The sequence below is a fragment of the Nicotiana tomentosiformis genome, chromosome 11, assembly GCF_000390325.3.
Source record: "Nicotiana tomentosiformis chromosome 11, ASM39032v3, whole genome shotgun sequence".
Classification (NCBI taxonomy): Eukaryota; Viridiplantae; Streptophyta; class Magnoliopsida; order Solanales; family Solanaceae; genus Nicotiana; species Nicotiana tomentosiformis.
The window spans coordinates 73727814-73748555 of record NC_090822.1 but is presented as its reverse complement, the minus strand read 5'-3'; the positions used below and the strand labels follow the sequence as shown (position 1 = coordinate 73748555).

General features: G+C 38.2%; 1 protein-coding gene across 1 annotated transcript; it reads left to right on the top strand.

Moving 5' to 3' along the window:
* Positions 1-7456: 7456 nt before the first annotated feature.
* Positions 7457-8378, top strand: LOC138901678 (uncharacterized). The gene is made up of 3 exons (XM_070189456.1): positions 7457-7714; positions 7835-7933; positions 8190-8378. The coding sequence occupies exons 1-3, from the start codon at positions 7457-7459 to the stop codon at positions 8376-8378; spliced, it is 546 nt and encodes a 181-aa protein (XP_070045557.1).
* Positions 8379-20742: the final 12364 nt, after the last annotated feature.

Below are 20742 nucleotides of genomic sequence, written 5' to 3'. Positions count from 1 at the left end.
CATCCCTGGAGTAGAAGATTGAGGAATTGGACAAGTTGAGCAATTTCTACCCTTTCTTTCCACAAGGATAACCAAGAAACAGGCAGGAAATTGCCCTAGACTGAAATTTGTCTTTACCAACCTTAGAAGAAGTTGCATAACAAAGACATCCAAAGGACTTAAGATGGTCATACTGTGGAGGATGACCATGCAGTTTCTCATAGGGTTAGATATTTTCCAAAATAGTGAAGGGAATCTATTAATGAGATAGGCGGCAATAAGAATACAATCACTCCAAAAATTTATAGGTAGATTAGATTGGAATAGTAAGGCCTTGGAAGCTTCAATCAAATGTTTATGCTTTCTTTAAATAACTCCATTTTATTGGGAGTATGGGGATGGTGGTTTGGTGCAGAATACATTGGGAAGAAAAAATGGATTTGCCTCAGAACTAAGAACTACTCCCCAGTTCAAAAGCATTGTCAAGTCTAAAAGTCTGGACTGATGTGTGAAAATGAGTCTTAACCATGGATGTGAAATCCTTAAGAATAGATAAGGAATTATATGTGTTGGTGTGATAGGGCCTCCAAACATCAATTTGCACTAATTGAAAAGGTGTTGAAGAATGAGTAGAACTATTAGTAAAAAGAAATCTTTATATGGTCAAAATAGGGCACATACATGATTGCTTTGAAGGAATTTTACTAAAAAGAAACGAAATTGATTTCATTTTGTGAAGACACATTCCCCAACATTTGATGCTAAAGCAATTCTGCTTTATTTATATCAACAGATGGAATACATGAGGGTCTAAGGGGAAGTATATTATTGACAGAAGTAGAAACATTATATGTGTTGTCAAAGGGAACAAAAACATTACATGTATTTTCTAAACTAGAATTGTAAGGAGAATAAACATCTTCAATGTCTAGAAAGTATAGTACATGTGCAGCTTTACCAATTTCCAGTGGCCTCTTCAGAGAAGGGTCCCGTAAGAAATAACTACAATTGGTAAGTATTGCATAACAATGTAGTTGGGAAATGAGTTGATAAATTGAAATCAAATTGAACTAAAAAGAAGGAACATGCAGGACATTATGCAAAGTTATATAATTCCTAAGATGCAAGGAACAAGTTGATATAACCTTAACTTTATATCCATTAGGCAAGGTGATTAAAATGGTTTGGTAATAGTTATAGGTTGTGCAGAAAATATTTGTGATGTTAGTGACCCTTAAGTCCAATATTCAAGAACCAACATTTAGTTGAGTAGATTCACAAACATAATATCCATCAGCGGTAAAAATAGTGCTACTAAATAAACTGAACAAACTTGTAAAATGTTCATAACCAATATTCTTCTTGGATGTTTGTCATAGGTGTGTCATAGGGTATTGGTATTGTTCTTGACTATACACATGAACTAAATGTTCACTAGGATGGAAATCAAAAGTTGGAGGGATATGATTTTCATCTTGAACACAAGAAGTAGATCTTTTATTTTTGGTGAATTTGAAGTCTGGAGGAAATCTGTAATGACCTGACCGGTCGTTTTGAGTTCTAGTCCATCATTTGGCTATTTGATGCCTTGGGTAGCTTCACTTCAGGTATTATAAATTGTATGTGTGGTCGCAATTGAATTTCGAGAAGTTCGGAGTTGATTTGGAAAGAAAATTCTCATTTCGGAAGCTTTAAGTTGGAATAGTTGACTAAGGTTTGACTTTTGAGTAAACTATCTCGGAATCAGAATTTGAAAGTTCCAGTAGGTTTGTATGATGATTTCGGACTTGGGCGTATGTCCGGATCGGGATTTGGGTGACCCGAGAATATTTCAGTGCTTATTATGGAAAGTTAGCATATTGGAAGAATTTCATAAATTTGGGTTAAAGTATATTTTGATGTTACCGATGTCCGTTTGGCATTTCGAGCCTGGGAATATATCTGTATGATGATTTTAGTCTTAGGGGCACATCCGGATGTAGATTTGGCGGTCTGTAGGTCATTTCGGGGTCATTTGGCAAAAAAATAAAATTTGGAGGTTTTTGGGAAGTTTGACCGGGAGTGGACTTTTTCATATCGGGTTCGAATTCTAATTTCAGAAGTTGGATGTGACTTATGTGCAAAATTTGAGGTCAATGGGCGTGATTTGATAGGTTCCTCCATCGGATGTGGAAGTTAGAAGTTCAATAGTTTATTAGTCTTGAATTGATGCCCAATTCAGAGTTTTGATGTTGTTTGAAGTAATCCGAGACCTCAAGCAAGTTTGTGTCATATTTAGGGACTTGTTGGTATGATTAGACGGGGTCCCATGTGTGTTTCGGGATGGTTTCGGGTCATTTCTCCCTGTTTTGATGCTGCTGGTTGCTGGTTCTAGTTTTGATCTTCGCGAATGCGAAGGGAGTCCCGCGTTCGCGAAGAAGGAAAATGCTAGTTGCCTTCTTGTGCTTTGCGAACGTGAAGGAAGGCTGGGGGTCAGAGGGGACCTTACCCTACACGAACGCGGCAGGGTGGTCGCGAACGCGATGCTGTGCATGGAAATGTCTTGGGGAACGCAACCTTGGTCGCACGAACGCGATGAAGAACGTGGCCTGAGCAAATTGTTTTAATTCGAGGATTTAGCCCATTTCACTAATTTCTCTCATGGTTTTGGCAATTTTGGAGAACTTCAAGGGGCGATTTTTATCATATATGTAAAGGTAAGTAATTCCCGTGTATTGTGAGTTAAATACAAGATTTATATATGGATTTAGACATGAGAATTTGTAGAAATTTGGGATTTTGAAGGAAAACATAGAAATTGATATTTTTGGATTTTGACCACGAAATTGGACATTGAATTGGGAATAAATCATATATTTGAGTTCGTACTGTTATGGTTAATGATTAGTTTCGGAATTTTTCGGAATCCGGGCATGTGGGCTCGAGGGTGAATTTATCAATTTTCCGAGTACAGTTAAAAATTGTTATAAATTGATTTAATACGAGTATTAGAGTATATGTTCATGGAATTTCACATTTATTTACTTTTTGGAGCGACGGACGCATGTTTAAGTTGTTATAAAAGCTTTGGAGTCAGTTATGGAACTTCGGAGTGAGGTAAGTATCTTTTCTAATATTATAAGAGAGAATTAACCCCATAGATGAATTGATTTAATATGTGCTTCTATTTGTGGGGGCTACGTACGCACGAGGTGACGAGAGTCCGTATGTAGCTACTAATTATGCTCATATCCAGGTAGTCTAGGACACAAATCATGTTATACTTGCGATGTTTGCACCCTACTTGTTAATTTAATTGCTTAAATCATATTGGAATTTGATAAAGAAATTGTGAAAGGTTGAACTTCATTTACTTGAGTTTTGGACGGGTCACTTGACAGTTAAATAGAATTGGTGTTTCTTTTAATATTACCCTCTTAATAATCTTGAATCGGTTGTTTATATATATTTTATCTTCTCGTGGAGTGGGCCGAACGCCTCGGTAGCAGATAGATGCATCTATGGTTCGTGTCGTTCGACTCTTAGCAGTGCACAATTTATTCATTTGTACGTTGGATCGGGCTGTACGACCTCGACATAATTCGTGTGTAATAATTATTGGAGTCCAATTATAATTGATATTATTTCATTGAGCTGAGAGATTAATTTGTTAAATGATGGAAATTAATTTGTAATTTACTATTAGTGAAAGAATTATTTATTTATTTCTTGTTATTGAGTTTTCAGCTGTATTTACATAATCCATGCTTAATTATAATTTTGGTATTTTATTGTTAGCCCATAGTAAGTGTCGAAATCGACCCCTCGTCACTACTTTTTCGAGGTTAGACTAGATACTTATTGGCTGCTTAAAGCATATGACAGGAAGCAAGAACCAATTTCTTTCACTTGAGGACCTTAAGGGAGGTAGTATCTCCTTTGGAAATGGGAAGAAACGTGAGATCATTGGGATTGGAAAGGTAGGTAAGACTGATTCTAACTCTATTGAGAATGTCTACTTGATAGATGGACTAAAGTACAGTCTAATAAATGTATCACAATTGTGTGATAGAGGTAACATGGTAGCATTCACCTCTACAAAATGCTTTGTAATTAATCTTAGCACTAACAAGATAGTTTTGCCGGAAAAAAGAGTAAACCACATATATGTTGTGGATCTGTCCACACTTTCAGATAATGAACTCATTTGCTTAAGTGTGTTGGATAATTATCCCCTCATTTGGCACAAAAGACTTGGACATGCCAGTCTAAGCCAATTCAAAAAACTAGTCTCTAAGGACTTGGTGATAGGGATGCCTAACATTAAGTTCAAAGAAGATAGAGTTTGTGAGGCTTGTGCAAGTGGGAAGCAGGTAAGATCCTCTTTCAAAAGCAAGAAAATGGTATGCACTACTAAGATGATGGAACTGGTCCATATGGATCTTTGTGGTCCAATGAGAACACTGAGCATGAGTGGTAAGAGATATGTTATGGTTCTTGTTGATGGTTACTCCAGGTTTGCTTGGATATTGTTTTTAACGTCTAAAGACGAAGCATTTGACATGTTCACTTCATTTGTTAGAAAAATTCAGAACAACTAGATAATCAACTTGCATCAATTAGTTCTGATCATGGTACTGAATTTGAGAATGCTAAATTTATTGAATTTTGTGATGAGCATGGCATAAATCATAATTTTCTGCTCCTAGGACTCCATAGCAAAATGGAGTTGTTGAAAGAAAGAATAGGATATTGGAAGAAATGGCTAGGACTATGCTTCTTTATAGTAAACTGTCACATAGTTTCTGGGCAGAAGATGTGATCACTACATGCTACATCATAAATTAGTGCATGACTAGACCTCTTATCGAGAAGACTCCCTATGAGTTATTTAAAGGAGAAAACCTAATATATCCCATCTTAGGGCATTTGGATGCAAGTACTTTGTGCAAAATAATGGTAAAGACTCCCTAGGTAAGTTTGATCCCAGAAGTGATGAGGGAATATTCTTGGGATATTCTTCACAGAGTAAAACTTATAAGACTTATAATAAAAGAACTATGTGCGTAGAAGAAAGTGTACATGTGGTTTTTAACGAAACTAACATTCTTTCTGAGAGGCAGGAACATGATGATGAAACGATTGGGCTGGTAAGAAACTCAAATGAAACCACAGCCAAGACTGAAGCTGCATCAGAGGAAGGAACAGGTGATGGAACAAGTCCTTCCACCCAGGGCAACCTGACATGGGGAACTGAACAAAGAGGAACTGATCCTCAAACCTCAAGGGAACCTGTCTATGAACCTATTCCTCAGCGACAAAATATTGACGGAGAATCTAGGGGAAGCCAGCTGGTTGTGAAACCTTACAAGTATCAAACTTCTCATTCCATTGAGAAAATAATTACTGATCCAACCTCTGGAATCAAAACCATATCTTCTTTGAAGAATCTTTGTGCTTTCGATGCTTTTTTATCTCTTATTGAACCTAAAAATGTTACCGAGGTTTTGCAGGATGTAGACTGGGTGAATGCAATGCAATATGAACTCAACCAGTTTGAAAGATGTCAAGTTTGGCATCTGGTACCAATACCCAAGGACATATCAATAATTGTCACAAAATGGATCTTTAGAAACAAACATGATGAAGATGGAATAGTTACAAGGAACAAGGCAAGATTGGTGGTTCGAGGATATAGTCAAGAGGAGGGCATAGACAATGATGTGACGTTTGCCCCAGTTGCAAGATTCGAAGCAATTAGACTCCTTATATCTGTTGCTACCTACGTGGCATCTACTCTCCATCAAATGGATGTCAAGAGTGCATTCCTCAATGGCTGTCTAAAGGAATAAGTGTCTGTCAAGCAACCTGCAGGCTTTGAAAGCAAGGAATGTCTTGATCATATGTACAAACTTGACAAGGCACTTTATGTGCTCAAGCAGGCTCCAAGAGCATGATATAAAAGATTGTCAAAATTCTTGCTTGAGCATGGCTACAAGAGAGGTAAAATTGACAACACTTTATTCTTGAAAGAAAAAGATAAAGATCTCTTGGTAGTCAAGATATATGTTGATGATATAATCTTTGGAGCAACTACTAATAAGTTAAGTAAAGATTATGCTAAATTAATGGGGAGTGAATTTGAAATGAGTTTTGATGGGTGAGCTTAATTTCTTCTTAGGTTTACATAATAAACAAATTTCAAAATGGAAGTATGACGCATCAGTAGAAGTATGTGAAATAGTTGCTAGAAGGTTAAAATTGAATATTCCAAAGAAATTGACACTCATATAGCAACAACCACAAAATTGGATGTAGATGAACCTGGTTCATTCGTTGATCAGAAGTTGTATAGGGGAATGATTGGCTCCTTGTTATATCTCACTGCTAGTAGACCTGACATTATGTTTAGTGTAGGACTTTATGCTAGATAACAGGCAAATCCAAATGAGTCTCACTTGACTGCTTTCAAGAGGATCTTGACATACGTAAAAGGTACCACTGAGCTTTGTCTATGGTGTCCAAAAGGTAGTAATTTCAACTTAGTGGGATATGTTGATGCTGATTATGCATGTTTTCTTGTGGATAGAAAAAGCACCTTGGGTATGGCATATTTTCTTGGCTCATGTCTTGTGTCTTGGGCCACCAAAAAGTAAATTTCTGTGGCCTTATCTACTGCTGAAGCTGAGTATGTTGTTGTTGCCTCATATCGTGCTCAATTGTTGTGGATCAAACAATAATTAATGGAATTTGGAATTGATTTATGTTGTATCCCCATCTTTTGTGATAACACTAGTGCAATTAGTATGACCACGAACCTGGTTCATCACAAAAGAACTAAGCACATAGATGTTAGGCATCACTTTTTGAGGGACAACTATGAAAAGTGTTTGATCACTGTGGAATTATGTGACACTGACAAGCAAATAGGTGACATCTTCACAAAAGCTCTAAGTAGAGTTCACTTTGAAAGGAACATGTTAGAATTAGGGATGATTAAGATCACTTAAAAGGAACCAGTTCTAACCCAAAAATTGGTTAGATAATTTGTGAATTTTATACAAAATTAAATTAGGTTTTGCCCAGTCTCATACTTTCACTAGTATACTCTTGTTCCATGTGCTAAAATGTCTCATTAATATCTAATGATATTATCTTTATTCTCTTGAAAAATTTAGACTTACACAAGATATTTATCAGTGAAGAACCAAACCTTCCTTGACCTTATACGTTACAAAATGAACCAATTTCACCCAAGAAGAGTCCCAAAATGTAATAAATGCCTAGATGATAGGGAGAGTCTTCAATGTCTTTTCAAACTGACTCGCAGTTAGATTAGACTTCTGAGCTTCTGGAAAAACTGTCGTTACCCAATTAAACTCTCCCTCTTTAAATTTGATTTGAACTTACCCATTTTTCCACTTCTTAACTACCATGCCGTCAAACAACTCTCATAATCTTCTCTCATGTTTTCTAAAACACTCATCCAAGCACATCAATGGTAAACCCTTATGGGAATCCCTCATCACCACCCAAGGAAACTATACCCACACCATCGATCACACCTTCACCCATACACACCTCTAATAAAGGAAGGTTCAAGATGATTACTCGTAAGGTAGTCGATGGAGGAGAACAAATCAAGAAAATCAACGAACAGTTAAAAGCAAGTCGGGCAAAAGAACCCCAGAAATCTAAAGAATCATTTAAGTGTGTAACTGAGGGGGAAGAAACTGTTTCATCTGAAATAAAGCAGGTAACATCTGGTTCATGAATTACATCTGAGACAATCTCTAAGGTTGCTAAAAATCTGGAAAATAGGTTTGTTTGGGTAGAAACTATGGTTGGGGTTAAAACAACTGAATCTGGAAAACAGGGTGGTAAACATAAAAATAAAAAGGGAAAAGAGAGTGAGGGTGCTCAATTTGATATGAGGGGAATGGGAAAAGGAGTGGCTGAATCTTCACACACTACTGTTGGTTTTACTGAATAAATAGGAGCCATGGTAGTGTGGAGTGAGGAATATGCTGGAGAGGAAGAAAGTTTGAGGAGAAAAAAGGGGTATTGAGTCTGGAGAAGCTGTTGTTGGGTTGGTTAGGTTAGGGAAGAATGTTCAAGAACCTATTCCATATGTGAAGGAACCCCTCGAAGACCTATTGAAACGAGTGTTTGATAGTTACAATCCTAAACGGAAGAATAGTTCATAAGTTAAAATCCCTGGAACTGCTAAGGCAAACAAGAAGAGAAAGGCTGCCTCTTCTATCCCTGTAGAGACTCCTCCTACAAGAGGAAGAGCTAAAAGGAGTCAGAAGAAGCAGAGTGAGGCAAAACTAGAAAAAGCCTTAGAAGAGAGTAAAATAAAATCTGCTGCAAAGGGAAAGAAGAAAGTGGTTGAGCCTGTTGAGGCAGTTGAAATTTAGGAGACGGACCTGGAGACGAGCGCAAAACACACACTTAAATTCTGCTAGCTAATCAAATATAGAATAGTATAATATCGTATCCACAGGGATTAGATTTAAACAGTATTCTCGTAGTTTCTAGCTTGATTGCTATTCAAGATGATCGACAATTTAGATTTATATGATTTCTAACTAAAATTAATTGAGTGTCTAAAGCTATTGACTAATGACAATTGAAATAAAAATAAGCAAGGAAGTTATCAGTGGGAGAAAATAGGGGTTGATAGTATAGGTGCAAGACAATTGTTTGGGATCTAAATCTAGATAATTCACTTCTAATGCTCAACCAAGTCTCTCAAATTCAATAAATTATTAGTTTAAATGTTCAGCAAAAATACCTCTCTCGATTAAGTTTTAACCTCACAAGATGAACCAATTTAAACACGTGAAGATATAAATGAATGAGTAGTGGATTGGTCTTTAGGAAAACTTCTTTCGATTATTCTCCAAACTAGGTTTAATCAATGATTCAACTACCTTCTTTCGATTACTAAGAAGAATTAATGAACTCAACCAGCAATATAATGCAAAGATATCACAATTTGCGCTCTAAGTTACATGAACAAGTGAATATAGATGCAATAGTTAAATCATCCAAAAATGCCTCAATACATAAAATTAGAGTTATAATCCACAAACAATCATGAATACACCAAATCTATCAAACCCTAAAGAGAACTACTCTATAGACATGGAGCAGTTCATCACATGTAAAATAAAACTATAGGAAAACATAAACTCAATCCAAACTCGTGTCTTGAGTGAAGAAGGAATGATGAAATCCTTGTGCTCGTGTTCTTCCAACTCCTCCTTTGCCTCCTTAGGTTGAATATGTGTCAAAAGTGCAGAAAATAATGTTTTCCATGTTTTATACCAAGTAGGGTCGGTCCTAGACGAAATCATCTTATCCTAGCCGAAATAGGAAAATTACTCTGTAAAACTTGCACAGGCATGCCGCATAGGGCGACGCGCCATGTGTGGAATTAGTTGGGAAAACCGGAGAGCTAATTCTGACAGGAAGTAGAGATTTGTAATTCTCATAGTACGGATTTTGCTTCGATTTCTGACGTCCAGACTTGGTCTTCGACCCCCGGACATGATCCGAACTTAATCCCTTGGGCTTTTACTCAGACTTCAAAGCTCCAAGTAGCTCGATTTAGCTCAGTAACATCTACATAGCACGGAATCACTCCCACAAGGCATAAAACACACAATAAGTGCAAAACAATATCAATTAAACTCGAACGCGAATAAACTGCAGTGAATTAGATTGCAATAAACGACTAAAATACGTAATTATAGCCTACCATTAACACCCCACACTTAAACCATTGCTCGTCCTCGAGCAATCAAACTACACTTCATATACACGACCTTTTTAAACAACTATCCTAACTCATCACACCAACAAAAAATTTAAAACAGATTAAGTACAATACGTGCATGGGATGACGTGCCATGCTGTGCAATAGTGGGGAAATATAGAGAGCTAACTCTAACAGGCAGCAGAGATTTGTACAATCATGACGCCCCACGCACAACGATAGTTAGGATTTCTCAAAGTATGGATTTTTCATCAATTTTTGACGTCCAGACATGGTCCTCAACCCCTCGGACTTGATCCCGGCTTAATCCCTTGGGCTATTACTCAGATTTCAAAGCTCCAAATAGCTCGAATTAGATCTACAACATCTACATAGCTCGGAATCACTACTACAAGACATAATACATAATTAGTGCAATGCTTTATCAATTAAACCTCAAACACGAATAAACAGCAGTGAATTTGAGTGCAATAAGCGACTAAAATACGTAATTATAGCCTACCATCAACATCACACACTTAAACCATTGCTCGTCTTCGAGCAATCAAACTACACTTCGCATAGACATGACCTTTTTAAATAACTCTCCTAACTAATCACACCAAAAATATTTAAAACAGATTAAGTACAATACGTGCATTGGGGGACGCGCCACGCGGGGCATTAATGGGGAAATCTATAGAGCTAATTCTGATAGGCAGCAGAGATTTGTACAGTCGCGGTGCCCCACACACAGCAACAGTTAGGATTTCTTAGAGTACGAATTGTTTTTCGATTTGTGACGTCCAAATTTGGTCCTCGACCTCCGGACACGATCCCGGCTTAATCCCTTGGGCTTTTACTCAGACTTCAAATCTTCAAATATCTCGAATTAGCTCTGCAACATCTAGAGTGCAATAAGCAACTAAAATACATAATTATAGCTACTATCAACACCCCACACTTAAACTATTACTCGTCCTTGAGCAATCAAACTACACTTCACAAAGACACGATCTTTTTTAAACAACTCTTCTAATTCATCACACCAAGAATATTTATAACAGATTAAGTACAATACTGTAACATCCTCGCCTCAAAATTTGACTCAAAAGCACCACAAATTATTTATAACCCGCTCACTTACTCTAACACATATGTCAAGCATTACCTTTCTTTCATGAATTAAGTGCCCTCACACAACAATAGAGAGTAGTTCCACACATAATAGAACTTAATAACAATTAGGAACTCAAGATAGAAAGAATTAACTAACTCCCAGAAACAACATTCATGTGCCGCACACTTATGTCAAACCATAACTCCACCTTCACATCAAATTGCATTAACTCCCTACTTATTGAAGCACAATTACACCAAGAGTCACCATTATCAAAGAATAATGTTCACAATCATACAATTATTATATTTCTTTTCTTTCTTTTTCAATTCAAGTGGCTCTTACTTTTTCGAAACTGTGCACCTTTCTCTTTATTTTAGTAGTTCCACTTGAAAGCCAAACCAAACACCCCACTTCAACTTTTACAAAGTTTATAACAAATTCAAGTGCTCACTAGAGGTGCATGGTTCAAATAGATGGTCAATTCGAACAAATGGGCAGGCTTGTGTCACGACCGAAAATCCTAACCTGTCGCGATTGCACCTATCGTGGTACCACGCAAGATGACATTTAGGAAACAACTCCAACACTTCATAGAAAATGGATTAAAAATAGTTTAAAGGATAACAATTTCCCATAAACAGGATAGAAATCCAAAATACAACACAGAAATCCCCAACATCGGGGTGTCACTAAGTACATGAGCATCTATACATCACAAGTCTGAAAAATATTGTCTATGAAAATCTAAAACCAAATACAATAAGTGGAAGGATAGGGAAGGAGAAACAAGGTCTGCGAAACGTCAGCAGCTACCTCAAAATCTCCAGAAGATCAGCTGAGCGCAGAAATCAACACCCACTGTGTCCGAAAACACCTGGATCTGCACACGAAGTGCAGGGTGTAGTATGAGTACAACCAACTCATCAAGTAACAATACTAAATAAAAATACTAAAAGTAGTGATGAGCTTCACAATTATAGTTCAATTACAGTGATTTCAACATAAGAAAGTAGACATGCTCTCAAGTTCGACAATTAAAGTCAAAACATTAATTTCATGTCAAGTTCAACTGAAATAGAGTGTAATATCTTTTAGAAATTATAAAGACAGTGATACGTGGTAGCTAAGTGCAACAAATATGAAAATAAAATGCATCATCTCAGAGCCACAGTCGCTCAACCTTCCCATTCACTCAGCACTCGGTACTTGCACTCAATAGGTACCTGCGCTCACTAGGGTGTGTGTGCAGACTCCGGAGGGGATCCTTCAGCCCAAGCACTATAATCCGCACGGACAACTCATGTGTTGTACGGACAACTCATGTGCTATAACATAATATCATGATCCACACGGACAACTCACGTGTTGCACAGACAACTCACGTGATGTATCATAATATCTAGCTCCGCACGGACAACTCACGTGCTATAGTATAATATCTCACAAACAGGCCCCCGGCCTCACTCAGCCATCAACTTCTCCTGTCTCTCAGGCTCTCAGAAATCATAATAACTAGCCCAGACAACAATGATATGATGCATCAACAAGGAACAACAGAGGCTGAGATGTAATATACAAATAAACTGTGACTGAATACAAGACAGAAATTTAGCAACTAATTCAATATGTGCACGAGATCTGTCCCTACAATGCACACACGTAGTCTAAACATGATTTGTGTTTCATTTTCTCTAATACATGGAGAAATAATAGATAACTGCAGATTATTTATTACATAGTCCCACAGAATTTGACCAAGTCACAATTCCTACGGTGCACGCCCACACACCCGTCACCTAGCATGTGCGTCATCGTAAAACCAAATACATGACACGTAATACGGGGTTTCATACACTCGAAACCAAATTTAGAACTGTTACATTCCTCAATTAGAGCAAATCTATACTCCAACAGTCTCTTGCCTCCGGCCTCTGAATGCCTCAAATCTTGGCATAAACGATGCGATATAATCAATACGTGCTAAATGAATCAACTCTATGAGAAAATGCTAAATCATTAATCAAAATAAAAAATCGGCTCAAAAGTCGGCCCCTGGGGCCCACGTCTCGAAATTTGATAAAAGTCATCAAAGACGAAATCCCTCTCAACCACGAGTCTAGCCATACAAAATCTACTGAAATCCGATATCAAAGTCCCATTCAAAACCTCAAGAATCTAGCCTAAGAACTCTTCTTCATTTGCCCCAATTTTCCGCCCCAAATCACAAATTTAATGATGGAATCAAAGTCAAAATCATGGAAATTAACCAAAACTAGATAGGAATCACTTACCCCAAACACCCAAGTGAAAATATTTTCAAAAATCGCCTTCTACCGAGCACCAAAATCAATTTTGTGTTATGAACTTGTGTAGTCCCCTGCATAATTGACCTTGGACTCTTATACTCAACAACAATAACACTTAGTACTTTACGGGTGCCATGAACAAGTCCCTTACCCAAGCACATATATGACCTTGTGCCTGCGCTCAAGGTTAATACCTGAATCCGGAGGGGCGGGTCCTTGCCCAAGCGCTGATCAAACCTATGTCAACAATCAATATCACTTAGCCCAGTATGGGTCTTAGCGCATGCGTCACCACATAATCAATACTAAATCGTGTCTATGGACCAAGCTCAGTCATCAACCGTTTAAGTCTCAAATATTCACATCTCACATTACATAGCTCGAGCCGCGTCACAGATATTAGAGCATCAACAACATATGAAAAATGCATGGAGACACACATATAATATGCGGATATAACATCATGAATGGGTGTATGACAAAAATTAAGGCAACAACTTAATATAAGAAGAATAGCCCTATCATGCCTCAAACAGATATGTACAACCTAGACATGATTTGTAGCATGACTAATAGCTCGAGTAGTTATACAAGTATAGAAAACACGAAAATAATGGGGCATGATTCAAAACAAGGTGCATAACAGCCTAAGATCTACCCAGATCATGAATAGCCCCGGTGTACACACATACACCCGTCAACTAGCACATGCGTCATCCCAATATATTTCGATTATCATAATCAACAGAAATAGTATCCTCAAATAAAGTTTAGACAAATTACTTACCTCAAAGAGTGTGAATCAATACTCCAAAAATCCCTTCCCACACGAATTGACCTCCAAACAACTTGAATCTAGTGAAAACAACCCGATATCATCAAACACTGCTATAAAAATCAATTCCAAGTAATAAAGATCCAATCTTTGTCAAATTTCAAAAATTCAACCCGAGCTCGCTTCATGGAACTTGACAAAAGTCACAAATCTCCATCACTCGTTCTAACACGAGTCCAAATATACAAGTTTCATCCAAATCCAACTCTGAATCGACAATCAAATCTCACTTAATCATTATCCAAAATATCTGACAAATACCCCATTTCCTCCCTTAGATTTCATCAACCAAAAATCAAAATCAAAGATCTAATCATGAAATAAAATCAAATCGAAGTTAAGAACACATACCTCAATCCAAGTGGTGAGTATTGCCTAAACTATAGCCCCAATCTGAGATCCCAATCTCAAAATAAGATAAAATAAGACAAATCCTTGATTATTAATACATTTCCCAGAGATTCTCGCTTCTGCTGCCCAACAGTAGCTTCTACGACATCGAATCTGTAGAAACACTCTCGCAGATAAGGAAACCACTTAAGACTCTGACCATTCGCTTTTGCAGACATGAATTAGCTTATGCGGTCTAACTGGTGCACTTATGCATGCGCATCTATGCAAGGACTGCTGCATTTTGTGGACACCCCTGATCCCAACCAAACTCGCATCTGCAACCCCATGTCTGTTGCTGACCAAACCTCGTAGGTGGGAAAACACCAGAACTAGACTGCCTCCAAACTTCAAAATGTTCCAAAATTCACCCGAAACACACTCTAGGCCCTCAATACCACATCCAATTGTACCAACCCTTCCTAAAACATAAAACGAACCTACATGAGGTATCAAGTCACACAAAATAACACCAAAAATATAAATCGTACCTCAATTCAAGCTTAATGAACTAATCAGTTTCCAACTTTCAAAATTCTTGCAGAAGCACGTCTAACTAACTTGGAATGACATCAAATTTTGTACATAAGTTCCAAATAAAACAATGAACCTGTTACAAGTCTCAAAATCACAGTCTCACCTTGGTAACCTCGAAGTCAACTCCTGGTCAAACATATGAACTTACCAAACATTCAACTTTCCAGCTTTCGACAGTTAGAGCCAAACCAAACTAAGAACCTCTAAATTTAAATTCAGACATATTCCTAAGTCCAAAATCACCATAATAACCTATTGGAACTATCAAATCACTAATCCAACATTGTTTTTTACAAAAGTCAAACCTTCTAGAGGTGTTTCCTGATTTACCGGGCATGCCACATGATAGGGATATTGAGTTTTTTCTAGACTTTGTTCCGAGCACTCAGCCCATATCTGTCATACTATACCATATGGCTCCAGGTGAGTTGAAAGTGTTGAATGAGTACTTTTAGGATTTGCTTGATAAAGGGTTCATTAGACCAAGTGTTTCTCCTTGGGGCATGCCGATATTGTTTGTGAAGAATAAGGATGGCTCTATGAGGATGTGCATTGATTATCTATTGTTGAACAAGGTCATTATCAAGAATAGGTATCCATTGCCTCGTAGTGATGATTTGTTTGATCAGCTTCAAAGTGCCAATGTGTTATTCAAGATTAATTGAGATCTAGCTACCATCGGTTTAAGACTAGGGCTTCAGATGTCCATAAGACAATTTTCAGGACTCGTTACAGTCATTACGAGTTCTTGGTGATGTCATTTGTTTTGACCAATGCTTCAACAACACTCCTGGATTTTGTAATGATCCGACCGGTCATTTTGAGCACCTGCATTTAGCTTAGATGTTTGATGTCATCAGTAGCTTCATATGGTTTATTAAGACTTATGTGTATTATTGTTTTTGGTTTTCATGTGGTTCGGGATTTATTTGGATGAATGATTCTCATTTTATAAGCTTTAAGTTTGAAGAGTTAACCAAGTTTGACTTTTATATATTTGACCTCGGATCGGAGTTTTATGGTTCCGTTAGGTCTGGATGGTGATTTTGGACTAATACGTATGCTCGGATTGCATTTGGATGTTTCTAGAAGGTTTTGGCATTATTTGGCAATAGTTGGATATTTGAAGGTTTAGAATGTTCGTAGGTTTGACCGGGAGTTGACTTTGATATTATCAAGTTCGAATTGCTATTTCGGTAGTTGGAATAGGTTTGTTATATCATTTTGAATTGGTGTACAAAATTTGAGGTGATTACAAGTTGTTTAGACTTGCTCGGTGGAAGTTTAGAAATTGGAAATTTGAAATAGTTCATTAAGCTTGATTCGAGATGCGATTCATGGTTTTGAGTTTATTATACGTGATTTGAGTCCGCGAGTAGAACGGGGCACCGAGGGGCTCGGGAGTGTTTCGGGGTGATTTCCGACCATGATGGATGATGAGTGCATGGCTGGTCTTCTGCTGATCTTTGATACCTCTGGTTTTTATCATGATCGCGAAGTTCTAGTCGCAATCACGTAGTGTATAATTGGAGTTGCGTATTTCTCTTCTCCGTGTTCGCGACTGGTGAGTCATGTTCGGGTAGCTTTGTGAGGCTTGGGAATCGCATTCGCAATGAGTTGTCGCGTTCTGTGAAGAATTATGTGCTAGTTGTATCTTCTTCACGATTTCATGGTATACACTGTGTTCGCGGAGGTTTGGCTCAGCTGTGCATTGCGTTCGCAAGGTGTGTGCCGATAAAGTAAATGGTATTTATGTGGGCACTGAAATTAGTGCTTTGCGATCGCAAAGCTGGTCCTACGACCGCGAAGGGCTTACCTGGAGCAGATCTATAATTACTATGTTTACGAATGTTGAGTTATTTTATCATATTTTGAGTGGGGAGCTTTTGGGTGATTTTGGAGAGGGACTTGAGGCTGGGTTTTAGACCATAGCTTGGGCTCAATGGTTTTAGTTGTGTCGGTATGTGCTTATAGACTCATGTGTCTGGTAGAATCCCCAGGAGTGGGATTGATGGCTTAGTAAGTGGTTGGATAGCTATATGATGAGTACTATATGACTGAGGGCTGTGCTTAGATGGTTTGGAAGTGACGAGAAGAATATTTGCTACGGATGCTTGATTATTGTCTGGACGTGTTGTACGATCTTGAGTTATGAGTATGTTGAGGAATCCTTCAGATGATCATTTCTAGAATGGAGTAAATTCCCATGTCTTGTTGACGAGTTCAGACTCGGTAGAACTAAGTGATCGCATAGTGGCGGTGACCAATATAGGGTCATGGAGAGATGCCAATTTGAGACTAAGCATGTGGATTAATACCTACGGAGTGGTCAACGGATGTGTGATCCTTATGATGCTTCTGTGGAGAGCTTTCTTTCTATTAGTAGGTTATATGTGTTGCAATTTGAGTTTGGATCGCTTGAGGAAGCTCGACGACTGTCACGAGAATGGATATGCGCTTAGCAGATGGTTTGAGGTATTTTATGATTAGTGCTACATGAGCTTATGAGCGATTTAGTTGAATAATAGTGCGATTTTATGTCAATTATAGAGTAGGTGTATTGTGGGTTATCAGCTGCTATGTTTTATGGCTTCGAGCCAAGTGAGGGAGTCTGCTATGGATGATCAGATTGCATCGTCATGTGTTATACTAGCTTTTGTCTGAGGCATACTTGTGGATCAATTATGACTTGAGGAGGTTAGTTTTGAGAATGATTCAAGCAACAAATTTGCAATATGCATGATGCGCTATACTTTATGGGCATATGGAAAACTTGGAATGATTCAGGTTTGTTATTCGTGGTGGATGTAGTGTACAAAAAGAAGAGATGCACTCGGTTGCTTAAAGGTGATGTTACTTCTTTGGGTATTTGTGTGCTAATGGAGCATAAGTCATTCAGACCGTTTGGGCGGTGCATTGTAGATTAGAGTAGAGTGGATGACTCTCGAGAAAGTTTTAATGAGTTCAAGCTTTATATGTGGTATTTGAGGATTTTTGAATTGTATATGGCTACGGTATGAGAGTTTCATTGGACAATGTCGAGACTTGCGGTACTTCAGTATCAAAAGTGGTTCTACATTTCAGTATCAGAGAGGTTGAGGGAGCAACTTCATATTCATAAAATTCTCTTTAGAGTGGGAATTTTGGTTGCGGTATTTTTTGGTGCTAAAGACGGAATACAAGGGCTTATGAGTCTTAAGACGACGTGGTATTATGTTAGGATCTCTCATTGTGAGCTTGGGATTAAGGATCGCAATGTACTGGCTAGGATATGAGTTAATTTGAAGGCAAGTCGAGAGGGGCTCGAAGAAATAGGTCAGTTTGGTAGTGGGTTGGTTCATCATGGTAATAGAAAAGATCGGTTCTTTTGGTTCTTTTGGTGTGATGAGGCTCGTAAGGTGTTTTCTAGCCATACTCTTGGGTTTGGTGACCCGCGTGACTTGGTTGAGTTAAAGGGATTCATTTCTGATGTCTTGGTGTGTGCTAATGGGTTTCGAAGAGTTCTCGATGATTTCAACCATGGCCTGGGACGAATGTTTTCGACAGGCATGACGAGTATGTTGCGTTTTATGATTTTCCCTTGGATGGGGGTCAAATAGAAGGTTCTAGATGTCAAAATATGTATCCTACTTGGGATTCAGAGTTGATATTGGGGTCCTCGTATGTTCATATGATGGCATGATAGATGCGGTATGACTTGTGGGATTGAGTTTGCGTGCACTAGATTGCGGTTCCGTTAGAAGGGAAGATCATGAGTTCTAGACAGCATGGATGGTTTCAGATGTTTAGAAGAATGTTGGAACTATCTTGTATCACCTGAAAATGGTGCACATTTCAGAATGGTGCATTGTGTTTTGACTTGCGGATGGTTGACTCACATTACGGTAACCGCCTGGTTGATCGACTGCGGATGTTCAGATTTTTCTATGTGGCATGAAAGAATTATGGAGGTATTTCTCATGAGATTATTGCGTATGAGGGATGTGTCATTCACTTGAGTGGTCGAGTTGGGATTACACATGGAGATGCTTGTATTCCAAGGATTTGAAGACTAGGATAGGTTCTTAGAGGCAGATAAGTCCTTGGTTGCAGACGGTGAAGGTATGTTAAAAGGTTGACAACTGATTGTACATGTTATGGATAAGTTATTGTGGACTTTTTGTAGGTTATCTACCTATTTTGGGAGGATCAGAATCAATTTAGAGCCCACTGGTAGGCCTAATGAGAATGTGTATTCTATATCGGGTCGGATTTAGTTACTCAGCATAGCTATTGTTGAGGGGTGTGTCATAGTTTAGAGTTGATCTTATTCTTGTTATGATATGTTTCATGTATTGCTATTATATGCTACGATGGAATGTGAGACTGTTGACTAGTTACACATATGGTGAAGTTCTGTTTGAGCCTTGTGACAAAATTCGAGGGAGATGGTTCTTAGAGTGTTGAATGGTCCATTGCGCCTTGGTTAACATCTTTCTGTTTGTGGTATATTGTACTACTCGTTTCTCCCTGGTTATGATCATGTATTTCGCGTGTTGTTGTTGATATGCAAATGGTTATTGATTTTGAGCACCATGGCTCGAGGTAGTCATGTGGATCAGTGTGTTTGGATCAGGTCACGCATCGCAGCAAAGTTATGTTGGGATATGATCCTTGTGCTTATTTCATATGTTTTGTTTTTCCCTTGTGCGATGGGTTCATAGCAGTGCGCTTTGTGGTAGTATCTGTTGAGCTTGTGGGACGGTTCTCTCATTTGATTCTCTTTCCCTCAGTGGGTACATTCGAGTTGTTGCCTATTTGATGCACGAATGACACAGTATGTGGCTTGAGGTGGTGCTGGTATGGCGTGTCGGTTGAGCAGCTTGAACTAGGTGATATGGGGTTATTGGACCTAGAATGAGTGCTATCAGATTTGATTAAGGTATGTATGGAAAAATAATGTCAGAGGTCAGCTTAGAATTTGAGTATGGTTCTTGATGGGCGAGAGAGCTCCACGACTTGTTGATTTGATGGGTGGTTATGAGTTTCTGCGTGTTTGCTTCATCATTGGCATTGTACCAAAGATTGGAACAAGGTTTTATTTGATATGAGGTATGTCGTTAGTATGATGTTTGTTAATGGGCAACTATTAAGTTCGTAAGCTATTGCTATGGGTATCTGAGTTGTGAAGTATATCATGTGATTGCATCTTAGGTTATGGATGTTGCATGATACATCTTGTTCATAATTTCCCAGTATTTAGATGCGGAAATCGGTTTTTATAATGGATTCCTGATGTTGGGGATTTGGTTCTAAGGTTTATGGGCTAAGGTTGAAGAAAGAATCTTAAGTTTGGTTGTGTTTTAGGGATTTTATGGATTGGGGAGACATAGGATCACCCATGGGCATGTGTATGGTGAATTTATACAGACATTCGATGGCTTTGGAACGACCCTTAGCACGTTCGAGGATGAACATATATTAAAGCCGAAGAGAATGTAATGACATGACTGAGCGTTTTGAGCAGTTGCATTTAGTTTGGTGGTTTAAGGACATGTGTAGCTTCATATGGTATATTATGACTTGTGTGTATCGTCGTTTTTGGTTTTCAAGTGGTTCAGGGTTTATTTGGATGAACGATTCTCATTTTAGAAGCTTTATGTTTGAAGAGTTGAGTAAGTATGACTTTTGGGAATTTGACCTTGACTAAGTGTAGAGTGTTGGCCGGTCAAGAATCCTTATATCTAGAAGATGGAGGTAGCAGAAATGAGGATGTTGAGATAGATGTGGGCGTGGCTCCCATGGAATACAACATGCAGAAATCTAGGCTTAGATGGTTCGGGCACTTGCG